General features: G+C 49.1%; 1 protein-coding gene across 4 annotated transcripts in view; it reads right to left on the bottom strand.

Annotated features, from left to right (window-relative positions):
- The window catches only part of camk2a (calcium/calmodulin-dependent protein kinase II alpha), a 65,278-nt gene that overhangs the window by 34,579 nt on the left and 16,452 nt on the right, over positions 1-14,247 (bottom strand). For all 4 annotated transcript variants that reach the window (XM_078172712.1, XM_078172711.1, XM_033639396.2 and 1 more), the window contains exon 3: positions 1,431-1,490. In XM_078172712.1, coding sequence (XP_078028838.1) covers positions 1,431-1,490 — 60 coding nt within the window. The remainder of the gene's footprint in view (positions 1-1,430; positions 1,491-14,247) is intronic.

The following is a 14,247-nucleotide window of genomic DNA, read 5'->3' as shown; positions in this document are numbered from 1 at the left end:
GTTAGCCATATTGGCCCACTAGCATTAGCTACATTAGTTTAATAATGTGAGCTACATTAGCCCACTGATGTTACCTACATTAGATCACTTACGTTAGCCAACTGACGTTAGCTCTGTAAGCAGAGCAGTGTTAACTTGACCTTAACTTGTTTCACAGTCGGTTAAAGTTTGTCTGAACAGTTCAGGTTCTGCTGATGCTGTCTGAGGTGACGTTACACGTTACACAGAAAGTGAAGGTAGAATATCGTACACTTCTCACGCAGCTGCCAAACAGATGTGCACGGACTGTTGGCAGACGCCACCACAGTGATGGTGACCAGTTAAATGTGACACGTCACTGTCCTGGTCCCTGGTCTGTAGTACTGTCTCACAGCTCTGAGCTGAGTGGGTCATGTGTTTATCATCGTGACTCCGGTTTACTGATTATGACTGCAGCTTTTAATGTTTCATCCAGACCACCATGATGATCATCGTCTACATCGACTGAACCCTGAACGTGTCTGATGTATTCATTAACTCATGTTTTACTGTTTTTAAAAATCTCTCTCCAAAGAATTACAGCTGAAAATAAACACAGACATATTCACAGTGATGTTAGTTAATGTGTGTTGTCTTTAAAAATCAGTCTAATGAAGGAAACAGAACTGTGTCAGGCTTTTACTGTGAAGGAAACACAGGAAGTGTGTCTCCTGGTTATTGTCAGCCTCTCAGCACTGATCAGTGTTAAAACAGATTCTGATCACAGATTCTGTGGCACAGCCAGCGGTGGATGTGTATTACTGAGTATCTTTACTGTGTGTTGTTTGTACGTGCACTGCAGTGAGCGCTGTGTTATAGCAGCTGATCAGAGATCAGTGAGGAGGAGGAGGAGGAGGAGGAGGAAGAACTCGTCTCCACGGTGATTACACCTCCTCATCAATTAGTAATTATACTCTGGTTGCCGTTAGTAACACCAACACTTCCATAATTTATCATCATCATCCTTATCCTCAGCCAAACAGCACAGAGTAGTACACACACAGTAACTGTACACACAGTAACAGCAGTAGTGGTACGAGGAGAGCTAGTTTTAATAAAAGTAGAAGAAACAGTAGATGTCTCTGCAGCAGCACTGACAGCAGTAACATGTAGTCAGACTCAGACTCAGACTCAGATTCAGATTCAGACTCAGACTCAGATTCAGATTCAGATTCAGACTCAGATTCAGACTCAGACTCAGACTCAGACTCAGATTCAGACTCAGATTCTCAGTCACTATGAACACAGACTCAATAAACTGATTAAAGACAGTCTGTGCTGACAGCTCACACTTCAGTCTGTTCTCATGTCTATTTCCACAGTACACACACCTGTTGGTTTAGTGTCATGTGACTGTTACTGGGAGGCCCCCAGATGTCTGGGGCCGGCCCTGACCTGTAGGAAGTACTCACCAATGTTGGGGTGCTTCAGTAAACGACAGATTCGAGCTTCACGGTCCAACTTCTGATGATCTGAAAACACAAACACATTGATCACACATTGATCACACAGGTATTGATCACTGATCACAGGTACTGATGCTAACATTAGCAGATATACTAATGTGCCTGTGTGTATGTCAGGAGAATTAATACATCAGCACCATGTCAGTGCCAAAAAACCGAAAACGTGCTGTTACTGGCTGTTGTCCAGTACTGTAGGTACCCATGATGCACTTCTTCTGGACCTGTTGGGACAGTGTGTATGCCTACAGGTGTTCCAGCCTGCTGTTAAATGTCAAAGGAAGAACAACACGTTGAAGATGGCGCAGAGTGCAGATGCAGCGACAGCTCTGCCTCCAGTGTTCTTTCTGAGGTCGGCGTGTTGAGTAACTCTTTGTGTATTTATATTCTGACACAGACGGCCACAGCGTGACGAGCCGCTGAGCGTCTGTTCACAGTCACCTTTTACCCAGATGTCCAATCACAGTGGAGGAGGGGCGGGACATACCAGAGAGATACAACTGTCATGTCTGAAATGTACATGTTTCTGTACTGTATGTTAATCAATCAGTAGTCCTCTGTGATGGTGATGATCATCTTCATTTTCATCATCATCATCAGGGATCAATACAAAAACTTCACTGAAAATGTTTTAATAAAGGGGTGTGTGTTCACGTACGGGCGTATGTGTGTTCACGTACGGGCGTATGTGTGTTCACGTACGGTCGTATGTGTGTTCACGTACGGTCGTATGTGTGTTCACGTACGGGCGTATGTGTGTTCACGTACGGTCGTATGTGTGTTCACTTACGGTCGTATGTGTGTTCATGTACGGGCGTATGTGTGTTCACGTACAGTCGTATGTGTGTTCACTTACGGTCGTATGTGTGTTCACGTACGGGCGTATGTGTGTTCACGTACGGGCGTATGTGTGTTCACTTACGGGCGTATGTGTGTTCACTTACGGGCATATGTGTGTTCACTTACGGGCATATGTGTGTTCACTTACGGGCATATGTGTGTTCACTTACGGGCATATGTGTGTTCACGTACGTCGTATGTGTGCTCGCATACGGTCATGTGTGTTAACGTACGGTCATGTGTGTTGTTCACATACGGGCGTATGTGTGTTCACGTACGGTCATGTGTGTTGTTTACGTACGGGCGTTTGTGTGTTCACTTACAGGCATATGTGTGTTCACTTACGGGCATATGTGTGTTCACATACGTCGTATGTGTGCTCGCATACGGTCATGTGTGTTGTTAACGTACGGTCATGTGTGTTCACGTACGGTCATGTGTGTTGTTTACGTACGGGCGTTTGTGTGTTCACTTACGGGCATATGTGTGTTCACTTACGGGCATATGTGTATTCACGTACGTCGTATGTGTGTTCACTTGTGTGTTCACTTACGGGCGTATGTGTGTTCACTTACGGTCGTATGTGTGCTCGCATACGGTCATGTGTGTTGTTAACGTAAGGTCATGTGTGTTGTTCACATACGGGCGTATGTGTGTTCACGTACGGTAATGTGTGTTGTTTACGTACGGGCGTTTGTGTGTTCACGTACGGTCGTATGTGTGTTGTTAACGTACGGGCGAATGTGTGTTCACGTACGGTCATGTGTGTTGTTTACGTACGGGCGTATGTGTGTTCACGTACGGTCATGTGTGTTGTTTACGTACGGGCGTATGTGTGTTCACGTACGGGCGTATGTGTGTTCACGTACGGTCGTATGTGTGTTCACTTACGGTCGTATGTGTGTTCACGTACGGGCGTATGTGTGTTCATGTACAGGCATATGTGTGTTCACGTACGGTCGTATGTGTGTTCACGTACGGGCGTATGTGTGTTTACGTACGGGCGTATGTGTGTTCACTTACAGGCATATGTGTGTTCACTTACGGGCATATGTGTGTTCACTTACAGGCATATGTGTGTTCACTTACGGGCATATGTGTGTTCACGTACGTCGTATGTGTGCTCGCATACGGTCATGTGTGTTGTTAACGTACGGTCATGTGTGTTGTTCACATACGGGCGTATGTGTGTTCACGTACGGTCATGTGTGTTGTTTACGTACGGGCGTTTGTGTGTTCACTTACAGGCATATGTGTGTTCACTTACGGGCATATGTGTGTTCACGTACGTCGTATGTGTGCTCGCATACGGTCATGTGTGTTGTTAACGTACGGTCATGTGTGTTCACGTACGGTCATGTGTGTTGTTTACGTACGGGCGTTTGTGTGTTCACTTACGGGCATATGTGTGTTCACTTACGGGCATATGTGTATTCACGTACGTCGTATGTGTGTTCACTTGTGTGTTCACTTACGGGCGTATGTGTGTTCACTTACGGTCGTATGTGTGCTCGCATACGGTCATGTGTGTTGTTAACGTAAGGTCATGTGTGTTGTTCACATACGGGCGTATGTGTGTTCACGTACGGTAATGTGTCTTGTTTACGTACGGGCGTTTGTGTGTTCACGTACGGTCGTATGTGTGCTCGCGTACCGTCATGTGTGTTGTTAACGTACGGGCGTATGTGTGTTCACGTACGGTCATGTGTGTTGTTCACGTACGGGCGTATGTGTGTTCACGTACGGTCATGTGTGTTGTTTACGTACGGGCGTATGTGTGTTCACGTACGGTCGTATGTGTGTTGTTAACGTACGGGCGTATGTGTGTTCACGTACGGTCATGTGTGTTGTTTACGTACGGGCGTATGTGTGCTCACGTACGGTCATGTGTGTTGTTAACGTACGGGCGTATGTGTGTTCACGTACGGTCATGTGTGTTGTTCACGTACAGGCGTATGTGTGTTCACGTACGGTCATGTGTGTTGTTCACGTACAGGCGTTTGTGTGTTCACGTACGGTCATGTGTGTTGTTAACGTACGGGCGTATGTGTTTTCACGTACGGTCATGTGTGTTGTTCACGTACAGGCGTTTGTGTGTTCACGTACAGGCGTATGTGTGCTCAGGTATGGGATTATTTGTGTTCATGTACGGTCATGTGTGTTGTTCACGTACGGGCGTATGTGTGTTCACATATGGTCATGTGTGTTGTTTATGTACGGGCGTATGTGTGTTCACGTAAGGTCGTATGTGTGCTCACGTAGGGTCATGTGGGTTGTTCACGTACGGGCGTATGTGTGTTCACGTACGGTCATGTGTGTTGTTAACGTACGGGCGTATGTGTGTTCACGTACGAGCGTATGTGTGCTCACGTAGGGTCATGTGTGTTGTTCACGTACGGGCGTATGTGTGTTCACGTACGGTCATGTGTGTTGTTAACGTACGGGCGTATGTGTGTTCACGTACGGTCGTATGTGTGTTCACGTACGGTCATGTGTGTTGTTCACGTACGGGCGTATGTGTGTTCGCATACGGTCATGTGTGTTGTTAACGTACGGGCGTATGTGTGCTCACGTAGGGTCATGTGTGTTGTTTATGTACGGGCGTATGTGTGTTCACGTAAGGTCGTATGTGTGTTCACGTACGGGCGTATGTGTGCTCACGTAGGGTCATGTGTGTTGTTTATGTACGGGCGTATGTGTGTTCACGTAAGGTCGTATGTGTGTTCACGTACGGTCGTATGTGTGCTCACGTAGGGTCATGTGTGTTGTTTATGTACGGGCGTATGTGTGTTCACGTAAGGTCGTATGTGTGTTCACGTACGGGCGTATGTGTGTTCGCATACGGTCATGTGTGTTGTTAACATACGGGCGTATGTGTGTTCGCATACGGTCATGTGTGTTGTTAACATACGGGCGTATGTGTGTTCGCATACGGTCATGTGTGTTGTTAACGTACGGGCGTATGTGTGTTCACGTACGGTCATGTGTTGTTCACGTATGGGCATATTTGCACTGATTGACTGACTGATGTACTGGTGTCCAGTCTGATGTACTGGTGTGCAGTCTGATGTACTCGTGTCCAGTCTGCTGTACTGGTGTCCAGTCTGATGTACTGGTGTCCAGTCTGATGTACTGGTGTCCAGTCTGATGTACTGGTGTGCAGTCTGCTGTACTGGTGTCCAGTCTGATGTACCGGTGTCCAGTCTGATGTACTGGCGTCCAGTCTGATGTACTGGTGCGCAGTCTGCTGTACTGGTGTGCGGTCTGCTGTACTGGTGTGCAGTCTGCTGTACTGGTGCGCAGTCTGCTGTACTGGTGTCCAGTCTGATGTACTGGTGTGCGGTCTGCTGTACTGGTGTGCAGTCTGATGTACTGGTGTCCAGTCTGATGTACTGGTGTGCAGTCTGCTGTACTGGTGTGCAGTCTGCTGTACTGGTGTGCAGTCTGATGTATTGGTGTCCAGTCTGCTGTACTGGTGTGCAGTCTGATGTACTGGTGTCCAGTCTGATGTACTGGTGTGCAGTCTGATGTACTGGTATCCAGTCTGCTGTACTGTTGTGCGGTCTGATGTACTGGTGTCCAGTCTGCTGTACTGTTGTGCGGTCTGATGTACTGGTGTCCAGTCTGATGTACTGGTGTCCAGTCTGATGTACTGGTGTGCGGTCTGCTGTACTGGTGTCCAGTCTGATGTACTGGTGTGCAGTCTGATGTACTGGTGTGTGGTCTGCTGTACTGGTGTCCAGTCTGATGTACTGGTGTGCGGTCTGCTGTACTGGTGTCCAGTCTGATGTACTGGTGTGCAGTCTGATGTACTGGTGTCCAGTCTGCTGTACTGGTGTGCAGTCTGCTATACTGGTGTCCAGTCTGCTGTACTGGTGTCCAGTCTGCTGTACTGTTGTGCGGTCTGCTGTACTGGTGTCCAGTCTGATGTACTGGTGTGCAGTCTGATGTACTGGTGTCCAGTCTGCTGTACTGGTGTGCAGTCTGCTATACTGGTGTCCAGTCTGATGTACTGGTGTGCAGTCTGATGTACTGGTATCCAGTCTGATGTACTGGTGTCCAGTCTGCTGTACTGGTATCCAGTCTGATGTACTGGTGTCCAGTCTGCTGTACTGGTGTGCAGTCTGATGTACTGGTGTCCAGTCTGCTGTACTGGTGTGCAGTTTGCTATACTGGTGTCCAGTCTGATGTACTGGTGTCCAGTCTGATGTACTGGTATCCAGTCTGATGTACTGGTGTCCAGTCTGCTGTACTGGTGTCCAGTCTGATGTACTGGTGTGCAGTCTGATGTACTGGTGTCCAGTCTGATGTACTGGTGTGCAGTCTGATGTACTGGTGTGCAGTCTGATGTACTGGTGTCCAGTCTGCTATACTGGTATCCAGTCTGATGTACTGGTGTCCAGTCTGATGTACTGGTGTCCAGTCTGATGTACTGGTGTGCAGTCTGATGTACTGGTGTGCAGTCTGATGTACTGGTGTCCAGTCTGCTATACTGGTATCCAGTCTGATGTACTGGTGTCCAGTCTGATGTACTGGTGTCCAGTCTGCTATACTGGTATCCAGTCTGATGTACTGGTGTCCAGTCTGATGTACTGGTGTCCAGTCTGATGTACTGGTGTCCAGTCTGCTATACTGGTATCCAGTTTGATGTACTGGTGTCCAGTCTGATGTACTGGTGTCCAGTCTGATGTACTGGTGTGCAGTCTGCTGTACTGGTATCCAGTCTGATGTACTGGTGTCCAGTCTGCTGTACTGGTATCCAGTCTGATGTACTGGTGTCCAGTCTGCTGTATTGGTATCCAGTCTGATGTACTGGTGTCCAGTCTGCTGTACTGGTATCCAGTCTGATGTACTGGTGTCCAGTCTGCTGTACTGGTATCCAGTCTGATGTACTGGTGTCCAGTCTGCTGTACTGGTATCCAGTCTGATGTACTGGTGTCCAGTCTGCTGTACTGGTATCCAGTCTGATGTACTGGTGTCCAGTCTGATGTACTGGTATCCAGTCTGATGTACTGGTGTCCAGTCTGCTGTACTGGTATCCAGTCTGATGTACTGGTATCCAGTCTGATGTACTGGTGTCCAGTCTGCTGTATTAGTATCCAGTCTGATGTACTGGTGTCCAGTCTGCTGTACTGGTATCCAGTCTGATGTACTGGTGTCCAGTCTGCTGTACTGGTATCCAGTCTGATGTACTGGTGTCCAGTCTGATGTACTGGTATCCAGTCTGATGTACTGGTGTCCAGTCTGCTGTACTGGTATCCAGTCTGATGTACTGGTGTCCAGTCTGCTGTACTGGTATCCAGTCTGATGTACTGGTGTCCAGTCTGCTATACTGGTGTCCAGTCTGATGTACTGGTGTGCAGTCTGCTGTACTGGTGTCCAGTCTGCTGTACTGGTGTGCAGTCTGATGTACTGGTGTCCAGTCTGATGTACTGGTGTCCAGTCTGATGTACTGGTATCCAGTCTGATGTACTGGTATCCAGTCTGATGTACTGGTATCCAGTCTGATGTACTGGTGTCCAGTCTGATGTACTGGTATCCAGTCTGATGTACTGGTGTCCAGTCTGATGTACTGGTGTCCAGTCTGATGTACTGGTATCCAGTCTGATGTACTGGTATCCAGTCTGATGTACTGGTGTCCAGTCTGATGTACTGGTATCCAGTCTGATGTACTGGTATCCAGTCTGATGTACTGGTATCCAGTCTGATGTACTGGTGTCCAGTCTGATGTACTGGTATCCAGTCTGATGTACTGGTGTCCAGTCTGCTGTACTGGTATCCAGTCTGATGTACTGGTGTCCAGTCTGCTGTACTGGTATCCAGTCTGATGTACTGGTGTCCAGTCTGCTATACTGGTGTCCAGTCTGATGTACTGGTGTGCAGTCTGCTGTACTGGTGTCCAGTCTGCTGTACTGGTGTGCAGTCTGCTGTACTGGTGTGCAGTCTGATGTACTGGTGTCCAGTCTGCTGTACTGGTGCGCAGTCTGATGTACTGGTGTGCAGTCTGATGTACTGGTGTGCAGTCTGATGTACTGGTGTCCAGTCTGATGTACTGGTGTGCAGTCTGATGTACTGGTGTCCAGTCTGATGTACTGGTGTGCAGTCTGCTGTACTGGTGTGCAGTCTGATGTACTGGTGTCCAGTCTGATGTACTGGTGTGCAGTCTGATGTACTGGTGTCCAGTCTGATGTACTGGTGTGCAGTCTGATGTACTGGTGTCCAGTCTGATGTACTGGTGTCCAGTCTGATGTACTGGTGTGCAGTCTGCTGTACTGGTGTCCAGTCTGATGTACTGGTGTCCAGTCTGATGTACTGTTGTGCAGTCTGCTGTACTGGTGTGCAGTCTGCTGTACTGGTGTCCAGTCTGATGTACTGGTGTCCAGTCTGATGTACTGGTGTGCAGTCTGCTGTACTGGTGTCCAGTCTGCTGTACTGGTGTCCAGTCTGATGTACTGGTATCCAGTCTGATGTACTGGTGTCCAGTCTGCTGTACTGGTATCCAGTCTGATGTACTGGTGTCCAGTCTGCTGTACTGGTGTGCAGTCTGATGTACTGGTGTCCAGTCTGCTGTACTGGTGTCCAGTCTGATGTACTGGTGTCCAGTCTGATGTACTGGTATCCAGTCTGATGTACTGGTGTCCAGTCTGCTGTACTGGTATCCAGTCTGATGTACTGGTGTCCAGTCTGCTGTACTGGTATCCAGTCTGATGTACTGGTGTCCAGTCTGCTGTACTGGTATCCAGTCTGATGTACTGGTGTCCAGTCTGCTGTACTGGTGTGCAGTCTGATGTACTGGTGTCCAGTCTGCTGTACTGGTGTCCAGTCTGATGTACTGGTGTGCAGTCTGATGTACTGGTGTCCAGTCTGCTGTACTGGTGTCCAGTCTGATGTACTGGTGTGCAGTCTGATGTACTGGTGTCCAGTCTGATGTACTGGTGTCCAGTCTGCTGTACTGGTGTCCAGTCTGCTGTACTGGTGTCCAGTCTGATGTACTGGTGTGCAGTCTGATGTACTGGTGTCCAGTCTGATGTACTGGTGTCCAGTCTGATGTACTGGTGTGCAGTCTGATGTACTGGTGTCCAGTCTGATGTACTGTTGTGCGGTCTGCTGTACTGGTGTCCAGTCTGATGTACTGGTGTCCAGTCTGATGTACTGTTGTGCGGTCTGATGTACTGGTGTCCAGTCTGCTGTACTGGTGTCCAGTCTGATGTACTGGTATCCAGTCTGACGTACTGGTGTCCAGTCTGCTGTACTGGTATCCAGTCTGATGTACTGGTGTCCAGTCTGCTGTACTGGTGTGCAGTCTGATGTACTGGTGTCCAGTCTGCTGTACTGGTGTGCAGTCTGCTATACTGGTGTCCAGTCTGATGTACTGGTGTCCAGTCTGATGTACTGGTATCCAGTCTGATGTACTGGTGCGCAGTCTGCTGTACTGGTGTGCAGTCTGATGTACTGGTGTCCAGTCTGATGTACTGGTGTGCGGTCTGCTGTACTGGTGTCCAGTCTGATGTACTGGTGTGTGGTCTGATGTACTGGTGTCCAGTCTGCTGTACTGTTGTGCGGTCTGCTGTACTGGTGTCCAGTCTGATGTACTGGTGTGTGGTCTGATGTACTGGTGTCCAGTCTGCTGTACTGTTGTGCGGTCTGCTGTACTGGTGTCCAGTCTGATGTACTGGTGCGCAGTCTGCTGTACTGGTGTGCAGTCTGATGTACTGGTGTGCAGTCTGATGTACTGGTGTCCAGTCTGATGTACTGGTGTCCAGTCTGATGTACTGGTGCGCAGTCTGATGTACTGGTGTGCAGTCTGATGTACTGGTGTCCAGTCTGATGTACTGTTGTGCGGTCTGCTGTACTGGTGTCCAGTCTGATGTACTGGTGCGCAGTCTGATGTACTGGTGTGCAGTCTGATGTACTGGTGTCCAGTCTGATGTACTGGTGTGCAGTCTGATGTACTGGTGTCCAGTCTGATGTACTGGTGTGCAGTCTGATGTACTGGTATCCAGTCTGATGTACTGGTGTGCAGTCTGATGTACTGGTGTCCAGTCTGATGTACTGGTGTGCAGTCTGATGTACTGGTGTGCAGTCTGATGTACTGGTGTCCAGTCTGATGTACTGGTGTGCAGTCTGATGTACTGGTGTCCAGTCTGATGTACTGGTGCGCAGTCTGATGTACTGGTGTGCAGTCTGATGTACTGGTGTCCAGTCTGATGTACTGGTGTGCAGTCTGATGTACTGGTGTGCAGTCTGATGTACTGGTGTGTGGTCTGCTGTACTGGTGTGCAGTCTGATGTACTGGTGTCCAGTCTGATGTACTGGTGTCCAGTCTGATGTACTGGTGCGCAGTCTGATGTACTGGTGTGCAGTCTGATGTACTGGTGTCCAGTCTGATGTACTGTTGTGCGGTCTGCTGTACTGGTGTCCAGTCTGATGTACTGGTGCGCAGTCTGATGTACTGGTGTGCAGTCTGATGTACTGGTGTCCAGTCTGATGTACTGGTGTGCAGTCTGATGTACTGGTGTGCAGTCTGATGTACTGGTGTCCAGTCTGATGTACTGGTGTGCAGTCTGATGTACTGGTGTCCAGTCTGATGTACTGGTGTGCGGTCTGATGTACTGGTGTGCAGTCTGATGTACTGGTGTGCAGTCTGATGTACTGGTGTGCAGTCTGATGTACTGGTGTCCAGTCTGATGTACTGGTGTGCGGTCTGATGTACTGGTGTGCAGTCTGATGTACTGGTGTGCAGTCTGATGTACTGGTGTGCAGTCTGATGTACTGGTGCGCAGTCTGATGTACTGGTGTCCAGTCTGATGTACTGGTGCGCAGTCTGATGTACTGGTGTCCAGTCTGATGTACTGGTGTCCAATCTGATGTACTGGTGTCCAGTCTGATGTACTGGTGTCCAATCTGATGTACTGGTGTCCAATCTGATGTACTGGTGTCCAATCTGATGTACTGGTGTCCAGTCTGCTGTACTGGTGTCCAATCTAATGTACTGGTGTGCAGTCTGATGTACTGGTGTCCAGTCTGATGTACTGGTGTCCAGTCTGATGTACTGGTGTCCAATCTGATGTACTGGTGTCCAGTCTGCTGTACTGGTGTCCAGTCTGATGTACTGGTGTCCAGTCTGATGTACTGGTGTGCAGTCTGATGTACTGGTGTCCAGTCTGATGTACTGGTGTCCAGTCTGCTGTACTGGTGTCCAGTCTGCTGTACTGGTGTCCAGTCTGATGTACTGGTGTGCAGTCTGATGTACTGGTGTGCAGTCTGATGTACTGTTGTGCGGTCTGCTGTACTGGTGTCCAGTCTGATGTACTGGTGTCCAGTCTGATGTACTGGTGTCCAATCTGATGTACTGGTGTCCAGTCTGCTGTACTGGTGTCCAATCTAATGTACTGGTGTGCAGTCTGATGTACTGGTGTCCAGTCTGCTGTACTGGTGTCCAATCTAATGTACTGGTGTGCAGTCTGCTGTACTGGTGTCCAGTCTGATGTACTGGTGTCCAGTCTGATGTACTGGTGTCCAGTCTGATGTACTGGTGTGCAGTCTGATGTACTGGTGTGCAGTCTGATGTACTGTTGTGCGGTCTGCTGTACTGGTGTCCAATCTGATGTACTGGTGTCCAGTCTGATGTACTGGTGCGCAGTCTGATGTACTGGTGTCCAGTCTGATGTACTGGTGTCCAATCTGATGTACTGGTGTCCAGTCTGATGTACTGGTGTGCAGTCTGATGTACTGGTGTCCAGTCTGCTGTACTGGTGTCCAGTCTGATGTACTGGTGCGCAGTCTGATGTACTGGTGTGCAGTCTGCTGTACTGGTGTCCAGTCTGCTGTACTGGTGTCCAGTCTGATGTACTGGTGTCCAGTCTGATGTACTGGTGTGCAGTCTGCTGTACTGGTGTCCAGTCTGATGTACTGGTGTGCGGTCTGCTGTACTGGTGTGCGGTTTGCTGTACTGGTGTCCAGTCTGATGTACTGGTGTCCAGTCTGATGTACTGGTGTCCAGTCTGATGTACTGGTGTGCAGTCTGATGTACTGGTGTGCAGTCTGATGTACTGGTGTGCAGTCTGATGTACTGGTGTCCAGTCTGATGTACTGGTGTCCAGTCTGATGTACTGGTGTGCAGTCTGATGTACTGGTGTGCAGTCTGATGTACTGGTGTGCAGTCTGATGTACTGGTGTGCAGTCTGATGTACTGGTGTGCAGTCTGATGTACTGGTGTCCAGTCTGATGTACTGGTGTGCAGTCTGATGTACTGGTGTCCAGTCTGATGTACTGGTGTGCGGTCTGCTGTACTGGTGTCCAGTCTGCTGTACTGGTGTCCAGTCTGCTGTACTGTTGTGCGGTCTGCTGTACTGGTGTCCAGTCTGATGTACTGGTGCGCAGTCTGATGTACTGGTGTCCAGTCTGATGTACTGGTGTGCAGTCTGATGTACTGGTGTCCAGTCTGCTGTACTGGTGTGCAGTCTGCTGTACTGGTGTGCAGTCTGATGTACTGGTGTGCAGTCTGATGTACTGGTGTCCAGTCTGATGTACTGGTGTCCAATCTAATGTACTGGTGTGCAGTCTGCTGTACTGGTGTGCAGTCTGATGTACTGGTGTCCAGTCTGATGTACTGGTGTGCGGTCTGCTGTACTGGTGTCCAGTCTGATGTACTGGTGTCCAGTCTGCTGTACTGTTGTGCGGTCTGCTGTACTGGTGTCCAGTCTGCTGTACTGGTGTGCAGTCTGATGTACTGGTGTCCAGTCTGCTGTACTGGTGTCCAGTCTGATGTACTGGTGTCCAATCTAATGTACTGGTGTCCAGTCTGATGTACTGGTGTGCGGTCTGCTGTACTGGTGTCCAGTCTGATGTACTGGTGTCCAGTCTGCTGTACTGTTGTGCGGTCTGCTGTACTGGTGTCCAGTCTGCTGTACTGGTGTGCAGTCTGATGTACTGGTGTCCAGTCTGATGTACTGGTGTCCAATCTAATGTACTGGTGTGCAGTCTGATGTACTGGTATCCAATCTGATGTACTGGTGTCCAATCTAATGTACTGGTGTGCAGTCTGATGTACTGGTGTGCAGTCTGATGTACTGGTGTCCAGTCTGATGTACTGGTGTCCAATCTAATGTACTGGTGTGCAGTCTGATGTACTGGTGTGCAGTCTGATGTACTGGTGTCCAATCTAATGTACTGGTGTGCAGTCTGATGTACTGGTGTGCAGTCTGATGTACTGGTGTCCAGTCTGATGTACTGGTGTCCAGTCTGATGTACTGGTGTCCAATCTAATGTACTGGTGTGCAGTCTGCTGTACTGTTGTGCGGTCTGCTGTACTGGTGTCCAGTCTGATGTACTGGTGTCCAGTCTGATGTACTGGTGTCCAATCTAATGTACTGGTGTCCAGTCTGATGTACTGGTGTGCGGTCTGATGTACTGGTGTCCAGTCTGATGTACTGGTGTCCAATCTAATGTACTGGTGTGCAGTCTGCTGTACTGTTGTGCGGTCTGCTGTACTGGTGTCCAGTCTGATGTACTGGTGTCCAGTCTGATGTACTGGTGTCCAATCTAATGTACTGGTGTGCAGTCTGCTGTACTGTTGTGCGGTCTGCTGTACTGGTGTCCAGTCTGATGTACTGGTGTCCAGTCTGATGTACTGGTGTCCAATCTAATGTACTGGTGTCCAGTCTGATGTACTGGTGTCCAATCTAATGTACTGGTGTCCAGTCTGCTGTACTGGTGTCCAGTCTGATGTACTGGTGTCCAGTCTGCTGTACTGTTGTGCAGTCTGATGTACTGGTGTGCAGTCTGATGTACTGGTGTCCAGTCTGCTGTACTGGTGTCCAGTCTGCTGTACTGGTGTGCAGTCTGATGTACTGGTGTCCAGTCTGATGTACTGGTGTCCAGTCTGATGTACTGGTGTGCAGTCTGATGTACTGGTGTCCAATCT

Source organism: Epinephelus lanceolatus, chromosome 11, assembly GCF_041903045.1.
Source record: "Epinephelus lanceolatus isolate andai-2023 chromosome 11, ASM4190304v1, whole genome shotgun sequence".
Taxonomy (NCBI): domain Eukaryota; kingdom Metazoa; phylum Chordata; class Actinopteri; order Perciformes; family Serranidae; genus Epinephelus; species Epinephelus lanceolatus.
Note: the sequence above shows the minus strand (reverse complement) of the source record. Positions and strands in the feature narration are given on the sequence as shown.